The 13,296-nt window shown below is 44.8% G+C and overlaps 1 protein-coding gene across 1 annotated transcript; it reads right to left on the bottom strand.

Moving 5' to 3' along the window:
- Positions 1-2,430: 2,430 nt before the first annotated feature.
- Positions 2,431-4,923, bottom strand: LOC124680866 (lipase-like; the record flags this gene model as incomplete). Its single annotated transcript, XM_047215901.1, has 6 exons — positions 2,431-2,488; positions 2,579-2,657; positions 3,079-3,270; positions 4,436-4,601; positions 4,699-4,774; positions 4,880-4,923. Coding segments are annotated over 6 exons (615 nt in total), but the record flags the coding sequence as incomplete, so codon positions are not given.
- Positions 4,924-13,296: the final 8,373 nt, after the last annotated feature.

The raw sequence follows: 13,296 nt of genomic DNA, 5'->3' as shown, positions 1-13,296 counted from the left end.
AGGGGATTTGATGGCCATGTTTGGGCATTTCCAAAATGGTGGCTTCCCCTTATTTAAATTAAACTTTGGGACTATTACTTTGCTCCCGAAAAAAGAAAATGCAGTCCAAATTCAACAATATAGACCCATTTGTCTACTAAATGTCAGCTTCAAAATATTTACTAAGGTAGCTACTAACCGTGTGTCAGATGTGGCATACAAGGTAGTGAAACCTTCCCAGACTGCTTTCATGCCGGGTAGACATATTCTAGAAGGAGTAGTTGTGTTACATGAAACGATCCATGAATTACATAGTAAGAAGTTGGATGGAGTCCTTTTTTAAGATCGATTTTGAGAAGGCGTATGATAAGGTGAAGTGGCCTTTCCTCCAGTAGGTACTTCGGATGAAGGGGTTTGATAACATTTGGTGTGACCGTATTAGAAGTTTCGTAGAGAGGGGTAGTGTGGGGATTAAGGTCAATGATAATGTGGGACATAATTTCCAGACACGCAAAGGTTTGAGGCGAGGGGACCCGCTATCACCTATTCTTTTTAACATTGTCGCCGATATGCTGGCTATTTTGATAGCTCGGGCTAAAGAGGAGGGTCAAGTTGGAAGCCTTATTCCACACTTAGTTGACGGAGGGGTATCTGTTTTGCAGTACGCTGACGATACTATCTTATTTATGGAACATGATTTAGCTAAGGCCTGTTAATATGAAACTCATTCTTTGTATCTTTGAACAATTATCTGGTCTTAAAATTAATTTCCATAAGAGTGAGTTGTTTTGCTTTGGTAAAGCTACAGAATTGGAACATCAATATAAAAACATCTTTGGGTGTACATCTGGGACTTTACCTTTCCGATATCTAGGGATTCCCATTCATTACCGGCGACTTCGCAATTCTGAATGGAATCCGATGGAGAATCGTTTTGCCTCAAAGTTAGGATGCTGGAAGGGCAAGATGTTATCTTATGGGGATCGTCTGGTGCTTGTAAATTCTGTACTTACAAGTTTACCAATGTTTATGCTATCATTCCTAGAAATTCCTAAAGGCGTGCGTAAGAGACTTGATTATTATCGTTCCCGCTTTTTTTGGCAAGAGGAGGATGATAAGAAGAAATATAGATTATCTAGATGGAATATAGTATGTAGACCTAAGGATCAAGGGGGTTTGGGAATTGAGGTGCTTGAACTGAAAAACTTGTGCCTATTAAGTAAATGGCTTTTTAAATTGTTACATGAAGAAGGGATGTGGCAACAACTGCTTCATAATAAGTATATCAAAAACAAAACATTGGCTCAGGTAGAGGTTAAACCTACAGATTCACCGTTTTGGAAGGGACTTATGCGGGTTAAGCCAGAGTTTTTTAAGAGAGGGAGGTTCAAGGTTGGTAATGGGACGACGGTACGGTTTTGGGAGGATACTTGGCTTGGCGATTACCCTCTAGCTGTACAATATCCGTCGTTATATAATATTGTCCAACGGAAGAATGAGTTGGTTTCTACGGTTTTGGCACACCCACCGCTGAATATTGGTTTTAGAAGAACTCTCAATGAGTATAAATACAATTTATGGTTACACTTATGCCAGCGGCTTATGTCTATTAACTTATCTTATGAACCTGAAATTTTTGTTTGGAACCTAAATGAATCTGGTTTATTTTCTGTTAAATCCATGTACCTTGATCTTATAAATGGTCATACTAGATTTTTGCGGAAATATCTTTGGAAGATTAAGGTTCCTCTAAAAATTAAGATTTTTATGTGGTTTCTAAGTAATAGAGTGTTGCTCACTAAGGATAATTTGGCGAAGAGAAAATGGACAGGTTGTCAACAATGTTGTTTTTGCAACACTAATGAAACTGTTGACCATCTGTTTCTTCATTGTCCTTTTGCAAAAATTGTGTGGCGCATGATATTTTTTACATATAATATTCCACCCCCTTCCAATGTAACTAATATGTTTGGTAATTGGCTAAATGGAGTGAATAAGAAGGATAAAGTGTATATTCGAATTGGTGTTTCGGCAATTTGTTGGTCGATTTGGACTAGTCGGAATGATATTATCTTTAATAAACAAAAGGGAACAAATTTTTTGCAGGTTATTCTTCGTGCAGCACATTGGTTACAACAATGGGCATACTTGCTCCCGGCGGACCAGCGGGATACCATGGTTATTGGATGCAACCGGCTCCTGGAGGTCACTCAGGACTGCTATTTCCAGAGCTACTTGGATGGCGACACATTAGCAGAATTCTAGATGGATAGTTCTTTGTCTACCATTCATCTATTTTTGTTCCGTTTCGATACTTTTTTAGATTGCTTGGTCTGCGAGACTATCTTTATGTAATAAGTACTTGACGTTGACGTTTTATTTAATAAATGGCTGTGTGCATCGATTGATGCAGAGGCCGGGGCTATGCTCCCATATCTAAAAAAAAAAATATCAACATTCAACACCCATGTAGGTCAGATGGTCGCTCAGGAACAACGCAAACACGCTCCTGCAAATGCAGACGCAGGGGATCATCCAAGCTGGCATTAGGAATTGGAAATACATATTGAAGCTATCGGATAGCTGGGCGGGCTCCAACCTGCAACAATCTGGGTCTTCTCCGCTGTCATCGCAGACTTGGAAGGTTGTGTTGCCATCCACATCATGTTCCCACACCTGAATCTTTTGAATGCACCATTGGATGGCGATACAAGATGTATTGCATGGCTAACTCGCCATTTCGAAAAAACTAAGATGTATTGCAGATTTATAGTGGTAAGAAATCTTTCCAGACTCAATTTAGAGTAAGATGTTTAAGAAATGAATAGAATAGTATTTCTTTTAGTAAATTAGACATAATATGATGGTAACTACTGCATTTCACAGAAGTAATGCATGGGGACCGATAGTCAATTGTATTTTTACATCATGAAGATGTTTCTATCATTTTGGGAGCATCATATGTTCTGTTCACTCGGTGCTCTGTTGTGTGCAGGTATCTACAGTGGATGGTTAAATCTAAATCAACAGGAATAACGCTGAGAGATTCTTGACAAAATTTAGCAGTACATTTTCTAGGTTTATGCAGGGGCGTACCTCCTCTAGGGAAATGGTGGTACGTTAGGTCTGCGAGAAAGGAAAAATAAGGCGGCAAATAATGCACAATATCATGTTCATGTGTCACTCGAATCGTGTTGGGTACAATTTCTGTAAAGTAAGATGTGAAAACAGCATTGCCAATGCGCGGTTGCCCAAAAGTCATAAGTTGAACATCGTCACTTCCAAGTAGGGCTGGACAAAAAAAAAAAACGAGCGCTCGTTTCCTTAACTCGTTTGAGATCGGCTTGTTTTCTTAACGAACAGAGCCAAACATCATTTTTTGCTTGTTAACGCTAATAAGCTAAACAATCAAGCTAATGAGTTCCATGAGCTACTCACTAGCAACCAAAAGTTAGCAAGTATACTGATATGTCTAAAAACATGTAGCCAATCTTAGATAACTCGCTATCAAAAACAAGAAAGCCCGTCGTGTGGAAATTTTGACAGATCAGACCACCTGCCCCAGTGAAATGCCAAAAAAGACCACCTCTGAATGCAAATGTCAAAACTACCATGGCACGCTGGCCAAGCGACACGTCGCACATGCCGCCGTAGCCGCTGGCGGCAGGACTTGCCGCCGTGAGTGGTGGCGGCACGTTGGACGAACGCCGGGTGGTGGGCCCTGCCACCACCGGCTGTGGCGGCGTCGCGGACGAAGCTGCCCAACGTGCCGCCACCACTCACGGCGGCAAGTCCTGCCGCCACCGGCTACGGCGGCATGTGCGACGTGTCGCTTGGCCAGCGTGCCTCCACGGTAGTTTTGACATTTGCACTCAGAGGTGGTCCTTTCTGGCATTTCACTGAGGCAGGTGGTCTGATCTGTCAAAATTTCCGTCGTGTGAGTGCATTACCTATAACAACTACTAGTTTTACTTGTATCTTGATTATCTCGTGTTCTCATCTTCTCCAACCACTAGGGGCGTTCCCCTAGGTGCCCTAGGTATTTGATGACCGCATCCCCATGTACCCCTTGCTGGCCTCCCAAACTATTAATGAAGTCACCATATTTTGTCAACCTACTAGCTTAGCATTTTTCCTGCATTTGCTCCTTAATGATTTGTAATGAGCGTTTGTGAGCGCTAGTTAGCGCATAACAAGCCAAGCCAAACTTTACTTTTAGCTCGTTAAAGTTAACGTGCGTAACGATCTGAGTTTTAACGATCACAAATTTTAATGAGCTGAACCTTAACAAGCCGAGCAGCTCTTAGTCTAGCCCTACTTCCAAGGTTAATCTGCAATGAGAGGAACATATCATATATCAGGAATCAGCAAACACAAAAGTGTTTAATGTCGACAGATAATATTTGCTTGTCTATTAAAAAGAGAGCCTTATGCAAAGAACATAATCAGGGGGCACTTACAGCAAGATCAAGTGCACAAAAAGAAGCCATAGCTCCTCCCATTGAATACCCTGTATCTATTATGCTAATATCTCCATATAATTTCCTTGCCTTGCGAACAGCATTTGTGATGACTGGACGTAAAAGTGTATTATTGTAAGCAGAGTAAAATCCAGTGTGAACCTTTAACCAGAACACAAATCTCATCAGAAAATAAAAAAAAGGCACATCCTAGTCTTAAAAAAGGAGATTGTAAATATATCAAGTTTATGCCGAAGACCTTTGCATCGGGCATGTTTGGATAGTTTAGATCAACCTGTTTCCATACCAAGTCCCTAATCCAGTTCTGCACACTGAGTGAGATAATTTAAAATTTAGTAGAGCGGGACGAAAAGTTCGTAGCTTCCACAAAAGTCAGTAAGCAAGAATAGTAAATCTATGCGAAATTATCCCAAACCCTGTTCTCTTGCGTTCCCCAGATTGCAACAATGATGGCATTGAGTTTATGATCATACAAGTTTTCGAGTGGTTGTCATTTTTAATAACCGTACATCCACCCCGATCCGACGGCGGTAAATAGACGGAACCAAAATGTAGGACCGAAACCAAAATTTGTGGGACCGGAACCTCAAATATATTTTGCGAATATTATGAAAACGAACGTCCTTTTCATCGGCCAATGAGACTACACAAATCTTAAAGCAACAATTAATTAGGCATACATGCACACATCTTAAAGCTACCATCAATTGTGCATATCTCTCCTGGGGGCGACGGAGGGGAGGAGAGGAGGCGGCCGTGGGTGGCTGTCGGCCACCGGTGCTAGAAGAGGAAGGTCAATCTTGTCGACGCGCCGCCTCCGGCGAGCCTCAGGCCTTCGAATTGCTTTCCTGAAGAAGAAGAAGAAGAAGAAGAAGAAGAAGAAGAAGAGTGCCTTTTCTGGGACAATTTTGTATGTTTGCTACCTTTGCGCTCGTGGCCCATCCCGGCCGGCGGGAGGGCGACGCCGCTGACCACAAGCTGCCTGTAGCTGCTCGGTGATGACGGAGGGGACGTTGGTCGATCCCGGCGAGGGGAGTAGCGGAGGCGGCCGTGGGTGGCTGTCGGCCACCAGTGCTAGGCGAGGAAGGTCAATCTTGTCGACGCGCCGCCTCCGGCGAACCTCCGGCCTTCGAATTGCCGAGGGAACATGCTCGTGGAGTGCCTGAGCCTGAGCAGCTCGCGGTCGTGGAAGGACAACGGGTTTGAGGACGACTTTTCGGCAGACGCTAGCTTCATCAGAACCATCAGGCCAGGGATGCTCGTGCCATTCAGCGGCAAGTCCACGCCACCGCCGGCGACCAAGAAGAAACGGCTGCATTTCGGCCTTGCCATCGACGAACGGCGGTTCGGTGCTTGTGCTACATTACGCCAACATATGCCGGTAATGTGCTGCTCCCACGGGAATGTGTTGTTGCTGCAGACGTTGTACTTTGCCAATCGGGAGAAGATGGGTGCTTGTGATCTGCGAGCTGCTCGTCGGCCTGAACTACATATGCCGGTATGAGCAGCCCTGCTCAACCGCGCGAGCAGCCTCGACTTCGACAACTGTATGGAGTGGCAGTTGTAGAATTACAACTTACACGGTCACGTTTCTGCTCAGTCTGTTTGTTCCATAGTACTCTTTTGGGGCAAAACAAGGGTGTCTGACCTTGTAAGTTGTTCCAATACAAGATACCATGCCATGTTTTGTAAGTTCATTACAAGTTATAGCATGAGCTTTTTTTCCAACTGGGACTTATTCCCTTTTCCATTATAAGCATAACAGAAATACAGGTGTTCAATACTGACAACAAAACCTGAACAAAAGGAGTAACAAAGGGAATAGGGATATGCCTAGCAAAAGGAAACTACATGGTAGGAAAACCCGCTGCTTGATCTCGGCATCGAAAATCAAGCTACGGGGCAAAAAAACCTACCCTAACCTACACAGTTCAGATATTGCCACATTACTCGAGCAAACAGCCAACCAAAAGCAACATCCATAGTAGAGTTCAACCACAGCAAAACTCGACAGCAACAATCATGAGGAATTCACTCTCCACCATTGGTTATCATCAGTAGTCTCTGTCTTCCAGAAGAAGTGTTAAGCTTCATGCACTAGCCACTTGAACCAAAAGTCCGAACTGGTGGAAAGGGCTAGGCAATCTACTTATACACTTCAACACCCCCTCTCACGTGTGACGGAAGACGAGAAGACAAGTCAACACGTGTAGAGAGGCAAAGAGGCAGCGGCAGCGGCTGCGAGAAGGGGGAGATAATTTTTAGAATAAACTGTGAAAGCCAGGACTCAAACTTGAGACCCTGGACTCTGATACCATGTTAAGCTTCATGCACTAGCCACTTGAACCAAAAGTCCGAACTGGTGGAAAGGGCTAGGCAATCTACTTATACACTTCAACAAGAAGTCCCCGGAGCCATCAAAGACTCCTTGGAGTGAAGCGCGGACGCCCGCTGGAGCATTTGATCCGCTCCTAGCTTGATTCTTCCTTCGTCTTCGCGCCCAAACAAACCTGCCCAGTAATGTAACAAGGAATAAATCACAGCAATAGTAACCAAAGGGGAACGGACAATAGCTTTCTCAAAGGTTATTTTGTTTCTTACATTCCAAATCCCCCAGCAAATAGCAGCAAGAAGTAACATATGAAATCTTCTTCCTCGAGGATAAAAATGATATAACCAAGCCACACTCTGCCATAAAGAAGAAGGACACAAAGATGTTCCCAAAATCCCACCCAGGTTGCCCCAGATCACTTTAGCATTGGAGCATTCAAAGAATAGATAAGTCATTGTTTCTTCCTGTTGACAAAATGAACAGAGAGGCGAACCACCCCATTTTCGCTTTTTAAGATTGTCTCTAGTTAAAATAGCATTTTGGAAAAGTTGCCACAAGAAAATCTTGATTTTCAAAGGAACTTTTGCTTTCCAAATCCACTTATTATGGGATCCAGCCAGGTTTTTTTCTAAATGTTGATACATCGACTTGGTGGAGAAACAACCATTAGCACTCAAACTCCAGGTAACAGTATCCGAATCCAAGGAACTAGGATAACTCATAGCACGGTTTTTAATATGCTCCCGCTGAGGTATCATGTCACGCAACATTCTTCTCCGGAAAGGAGTCACCAAATTACAGCTCATGGTTCTCTCGAACGTCCAATCTTGCCCTTGGCAAATGTCAAAAAGGGATGGGAAGGATTCACATAGAGGAATATCATCAAGCCAGGGATCCTTCCAAAACCTCACTAGGTTGCCTTTTCGTAACAAAACTTTTCTCCCAGCAAAATAGAAATCTTTTACTTTCATTAGATTTTTCCATCCAGGGGAATCATGCGCTCTCTGTTTAACCGAGGCGACTGATTTATTTCTAAAGTATTTAGCTTTAATGATTGTTTGCCACAACCCATTTTGTGTCTCTAATTTCCACCACCACTTACATAGGAGACTAATATTTTGCTTTCGAAGGTCCTTGACCCCCAAACCCCCTTTCTTTTTAGATCGGCAAACTCTCGTCCATTTAACCAAATGGTATTTTCTTTTTTTCTTCTTACCAGCCCAAAAGAAACTTCTCCTATGTTTGTCAATTTTTTCCACAAATGTCTTGTTCATCAAAAACATCGACGGAAAGACTAGACAGTAATTTAACAACTAGCAAGTTTGAGAGATCAACCGCAAGATGTGTGCAATGCCAGGGCAGTCAGCTGTGTATGGACAGTATGAGACAAACAACTAGAAAGGTCAACTTATGCTACAGGAGCCTGAGGTTAAGACACTAGTGGAGAAGAGGCCTTTGGTCCCAAGCAAATATCCCAGTGCTGAACCAAACCGGGTCCAATGGTGGCATTGGTCCCGGTTCGTTTCTGCCCAGGACGACCCCACCCGCTGGAGCTTGTCCGGTAGTGGCCTTTGGACCCGGTTTGTATTACAAACCGGGACTAAAGGGTCCACGGCAGGGCGCGACAGGCCGTGTCAGCCGTGGGAAACCTTTAGTCCCGGTTTGTATTACAAACCGGGTCCAAAGCCCCACCCTCTGGACCCGATTTGTGTTACAAACCGGGACAAGGTCCCCAATCTGGCTATATTACCTGCCCTGCCCAAGTGTGAGCCACACTTGGCCATTTTTTCACTTTCTTCACAAGAGGGGTGTATTGCTCTCCTCTCTTCTTCACATGCACAAGAGGTGTTTGATGAAATGCTTAAGAGGATTTGCCACTTGAGTTTACACAAATCAAGTCACACTTAACTTGTTTTTTTCTTCTTCATCGAGGTTAACAACTTTATCCTTTTCATCTGTAATTGATAAAATGCATGTGTATATATACATCGTGATGTTACTGTAATGGTTTTGATCAGCTAAATTATATCATGCAGATGAATCGGCAATGGATGTACATTGACCGACGGTTTGACGAGTTCACTTCGGGCCTGGATAATTTTATGGCCGTGGCGGAGACAAACAAACATGGTGGCTTCATGTATTGTCCATGTGTGAACTGCAAGAATACCGTAAATTACGCTCACTCGAGTCTCATTCACAGCCACCTTCGCGATCCGGTTTCATGCCCGAGTTACTATTGTTGGACCAAGCACGGAGAAAGAGGGGTTATGATGGAAGACAATGAAGAAGAGGAAGAGGATGATGACGGTTATCCCAATTTCCCTGAATACGATGATACTGCGAGAAGGCAATGAAGACAATGAAGTAGAAGATCAAGAGGCACCGGATGAGCACTGCGATGATGATCTTGGTCGGGCCATTGTCGATGCAAGGAGAGAATGTGAAACTGAAAAGGAAAGGTTGGCCTTCGACAAGATGATAGAAGATCACAACAAATTGTTATACCCAACTTGCGAAGATGGCCATAAAAAGCTAGGCGACACAGCTGGAATTGTTGCAATGGAAGGCGAGAGAACGGTGTCACCGACTCGAGGATTTGGAAAGTTGGCGACAATAATTAAGAGGAAGCTTCCAAGGGGTAACGAATTGCCCGCCGGTACGTACGAAGCGAAGAAGATTGTATGCCCTCTAGGATTAGATGTGCAAAAGATACATGCATGCATTAATGACCGCATCCTCTACCGCGGTGAGTACGAGAATTTGGATGCATGTCCGGTGTGCACTGCATTGCGGTATAAGATCAGACGAGATGACCCTGGTGATGTTGAGGGCGAGCGCCCCAAGAAGAGGGTTCCTGCCAAGGTTATGTGGTATGCTCCTATAATACCACGGCTGAAACGCTTGTTCAGAAATAAAGAGCACGCTAGGTTGTTGCGATGGCACAAAGAAGACCGTAAGAAAGACGTGATGTTGAGGCACCCTGCTTGATGGATCCCAATGGAGAAAAATCGATAGAGAGTTCCCAAACTTTGCACGAGATGCAAGGAACTTAAGGTTTGGTCTAAGTACGGATGGCATGAATCCTTTTGGAGAGCAGAGCTGCAGCCATAGCACCTGGCTCGTGACTCTTTGTATATATAACCTTCCTCCTTGGTTGTGCATGAAGCGGAAGTTCATTATGATGCCAATGCTCATACAAGGCCCGAAGCAACCCGGGAACGACATTGATGTGTACACGAAGCCATTAGTCGAAGAACTTCTACGAGCTGTGGTCCCTAGCGGGTGTACGTGTGTGGGACGAGCACAAGCGGGAGGAATTTGACCTAAGAGCGATGCTTTTCGTAACCATCAATGGCTGGCCTGCTCTTGGTAACATTTCGGGACAGTCAAACAAGGGATACAATGCATGCACGCATCGTTTACATGAGCTCGAAGGTGATTATTTGGAAAAAGGTCGAGAAGGTCGTGTGCACGGGGCATCGTCGATTTCTTAGGACTACCCATCCCGTAAGAAAGAAAGGCAAGCATTACAACGGTGAGGCTGATCACCGGAGGAAGCCTCCCCATCGTGATGGTGTTGATATATTTGGTATGGTCAAGGATCTAGATGTAATATTTGGAAAGGGTCTGGCGGGACGGTCCGTTCCGAATGACGATGCCGGACACGCGCCCATGTGGAAGAAGAAATCTATTTTTTGGGAGCTAGAATATTGGAAAGTCTTAGAGGTCCGCTCTTCAATCGATGTGATGCACGTGACGAAGAATCTTTGCGTTAACCTTGCTAGGCTTTACGGGCGTGTACGGGAAGACAAAAGATACACCGGAAGCACGGGAGGACCAGCAACGTTGGAAAGACCCCAAAAAGCTACATGAGAGAGTTAAAGGACGTCATTTATCCAGCTACGCTCTTACAAAAGCGAGAGAAGGAAATATTTTTTGAATGTACTGCGCGGTATCAAGGTCCCGTCGGCTTCTCCTCCAATATAAAGGGAATAATAAATATGGAGAAGAAAACATTCCAGAACCTGAAGTCTCATGATTGTCACGTGATAATGACACGGTTGCTTCCGATTGCATTGAGGGGCTTCTACCGGGAAAATGTTCGACTGCCCATTGTGAAGCTATGTGCATTCCTCAATGCAATTTCTCGAGAAGGTAATAAATCCAGAAATTCTACCGAGGTTGCGGAATGATGTGGTCCAATGTCTCGTTAGTTTTGAGCTGGTGTTCCCACCATCCTTCTTCAATATTATGACACATCTCCTCGTTCACCTGGTCGATGAGATTTCCATTCTCGGTCCTGTGTTTCTACACAATATGTTCCCCTTCGAGAGGTTCATGGGAGTCTTGAAGAAATATGTTCATAACCGTGCTAGGCCGAAGGAAGCATCTCCAAGGGCTATGGAACGAGAGGAGGTCATTGAATTCCGTGTTGACTTTATTCCCGACCTTAAGCCGATTGGTGTTCCTGAATCGCGGCATGAAGGGAGACTAAGTGGAAAAGGCACGCTAGGAAGGAAATCAATGATATGTAGGGACGTGATTTCTTTGACTCAAGCACACTACACGGTTCTACAAAGTTCCACCATGGTGGCTCCGTATATCGGTGACCACAAGAACTTTCTACGCTCCCAGAACCCGAGGCGGTCGAACGATTGGATTAGACGTGAACACATGTCGACTTTCGGCGGTTGGTTGCAAAAACATCTCTGAATAACGAAGATATTGAAGATCAGCTGTACTTGCTGGCCCAGACACCATCTTCGACTGTAGTGACTTTCCAAGGGTACGAGATAAATGGGAATACATTTTACACGATCGCCCAAGATAAAAAGAGCACCAACCAAAATAGTGGTGTCCGCTTTGATGCAATAATGAATGAAGGCCCAAATGACACATATTATGGTTACATAGAGGATATATGGGAACTTGAGTATGGACCTTCTTTTAAGGTCCCTTTGTTTAGGTGCAAATGGGTCAACAAAACAGGAGGCGGGGTTCGGGTAGACAAGTTGTATGGAATGACAACGGTGGATCTCAACAATCTTGGGTATAGAGACGAACCATTCGTCCTAGCCAAGGATGTGGCCCGGGTTTTCTATGTGAAGGATATGTCTAGCAAACCAAGAAAAAGGAAACATAAGGAAACAAATACATCAAACGATGAGCCAAAGCGCCACATAGTTCTTTACGGAAAAAGAAACATCGTGGGAGTGGAGGACAAGACAGACATGTCGAGAAGATTGTAATAAGTTTGATGAAATTCCACCCTTCGAGTGAACATTGATCCAAGCATCAAGTTAAATGATGAAGATGCTCCATGGTTAAGGCCGAAGAAGATTAAATGATGAAGATGCTCCATGGCACAAATGAGTATCTCAACATGGCAATCAATTTTCCATTTATTTTTGTGTAATCATTTAACTGTATGTAAGATATGAAAAGTGGAGATGCGCCACGGGATATTTCCCAACCCTTTCCCCAACATACGTTAGATGAGATGTAGTCGTTCAGCGGGCTTGCGGGGAAAAATTCCAAGGCGCAGTTTCTGAAGATGCCGTAGGGCGTGTGCACCAACGACATCTTCGAGAAACTGCGCCACGGGAGATTTCCCAACCCTTTCCCCAACACTGTTAGATGAGATGTAGTCGTTTAGGGGCTTGCAGGAAAAAATTCCAAGGCGCAGCTTCCGAAGATGCCGTAGGGCGTGTGCACCAACGACATCTTCGAGAAGCTGCGCCACGGGAGATTTCCCAACCCATTCCCCAACAGCTGTTAGATGAGATGTAGTCGTTTAGGGGCTTGCGGGGAAAAACTTCCGAGGAGCAGCTTCCGAAGATGTCGTAGGGCGTGTGCACCAACGACATCTTCGAGAAGCTGCGCCACGGAGATTTCCCAACCCTTCCCTTCATCCATGGGAATGAAACTACGCTTGGCTTGTTGATCCGCTTGGCAAGGCGTATCGATGCTCCTTTTATAGGCACGGCACCTCTTCTACTTTGTCTTGTTCCTTCGACGGGCGTCGTGCGCTACATGCTTTATCTCATCGAGCGGTGCGTCCACCCATGCGTTCTTATCCTGCAGACATCTTTAGTCCCGGTTGTACCCACCAGCCAGGGACTAAAGGTTACCCACACGTCCTTATCCCACCGACAGTTTTGTTAGATGACACAAAAAAGGATCTTTAGTCCCGGTTGTACCCACCAGCCGGGACTAAAGGTTCACCCACACGTCCTTATCCCACCGGACAGTTTTTGGCGCCCACTGCGTTCCCGCCTATTTTTCTTCCCGCGCTTTCCACTTGCTTCCCGCCTCCGTCCTCCCGCCATTTTTTCACTATATATATGTTGGCTTGGCCTCCATTTACATATCACATCTAGACTCATATACTGCAAACCTCATCACCAGGTCACATGGCTTCCATCGTATCTCTAACCCTCCGGGAGGCGGAGGCGCTTTGCGCGTCGAACTACCCCTGCCCGCCGGGCTACCGCGTCCCTA

Source organism: Lolium rigidum, unplaced genomic scaffold (assembly GCF_022539505.1).
Source record: "Lolium rigidum isolate FL_2022 unplaced genomic scaffold, APGP_CSIRO_Lrig_0.1 contig_30023_1, whole genome shotgun sequence".
Taxonomy (NCBI): Eukaryota; Viridiplantae; Streptophyta; class Magnoliopsida; order Poales; family Poaceae; genus Lolium; species Lolium rigidum.
The sequence above is the reverse complement of the archived record's forward strand: the minus strand, read 5'-3'. Positions and strand labels throughout refer to the sequence as shown.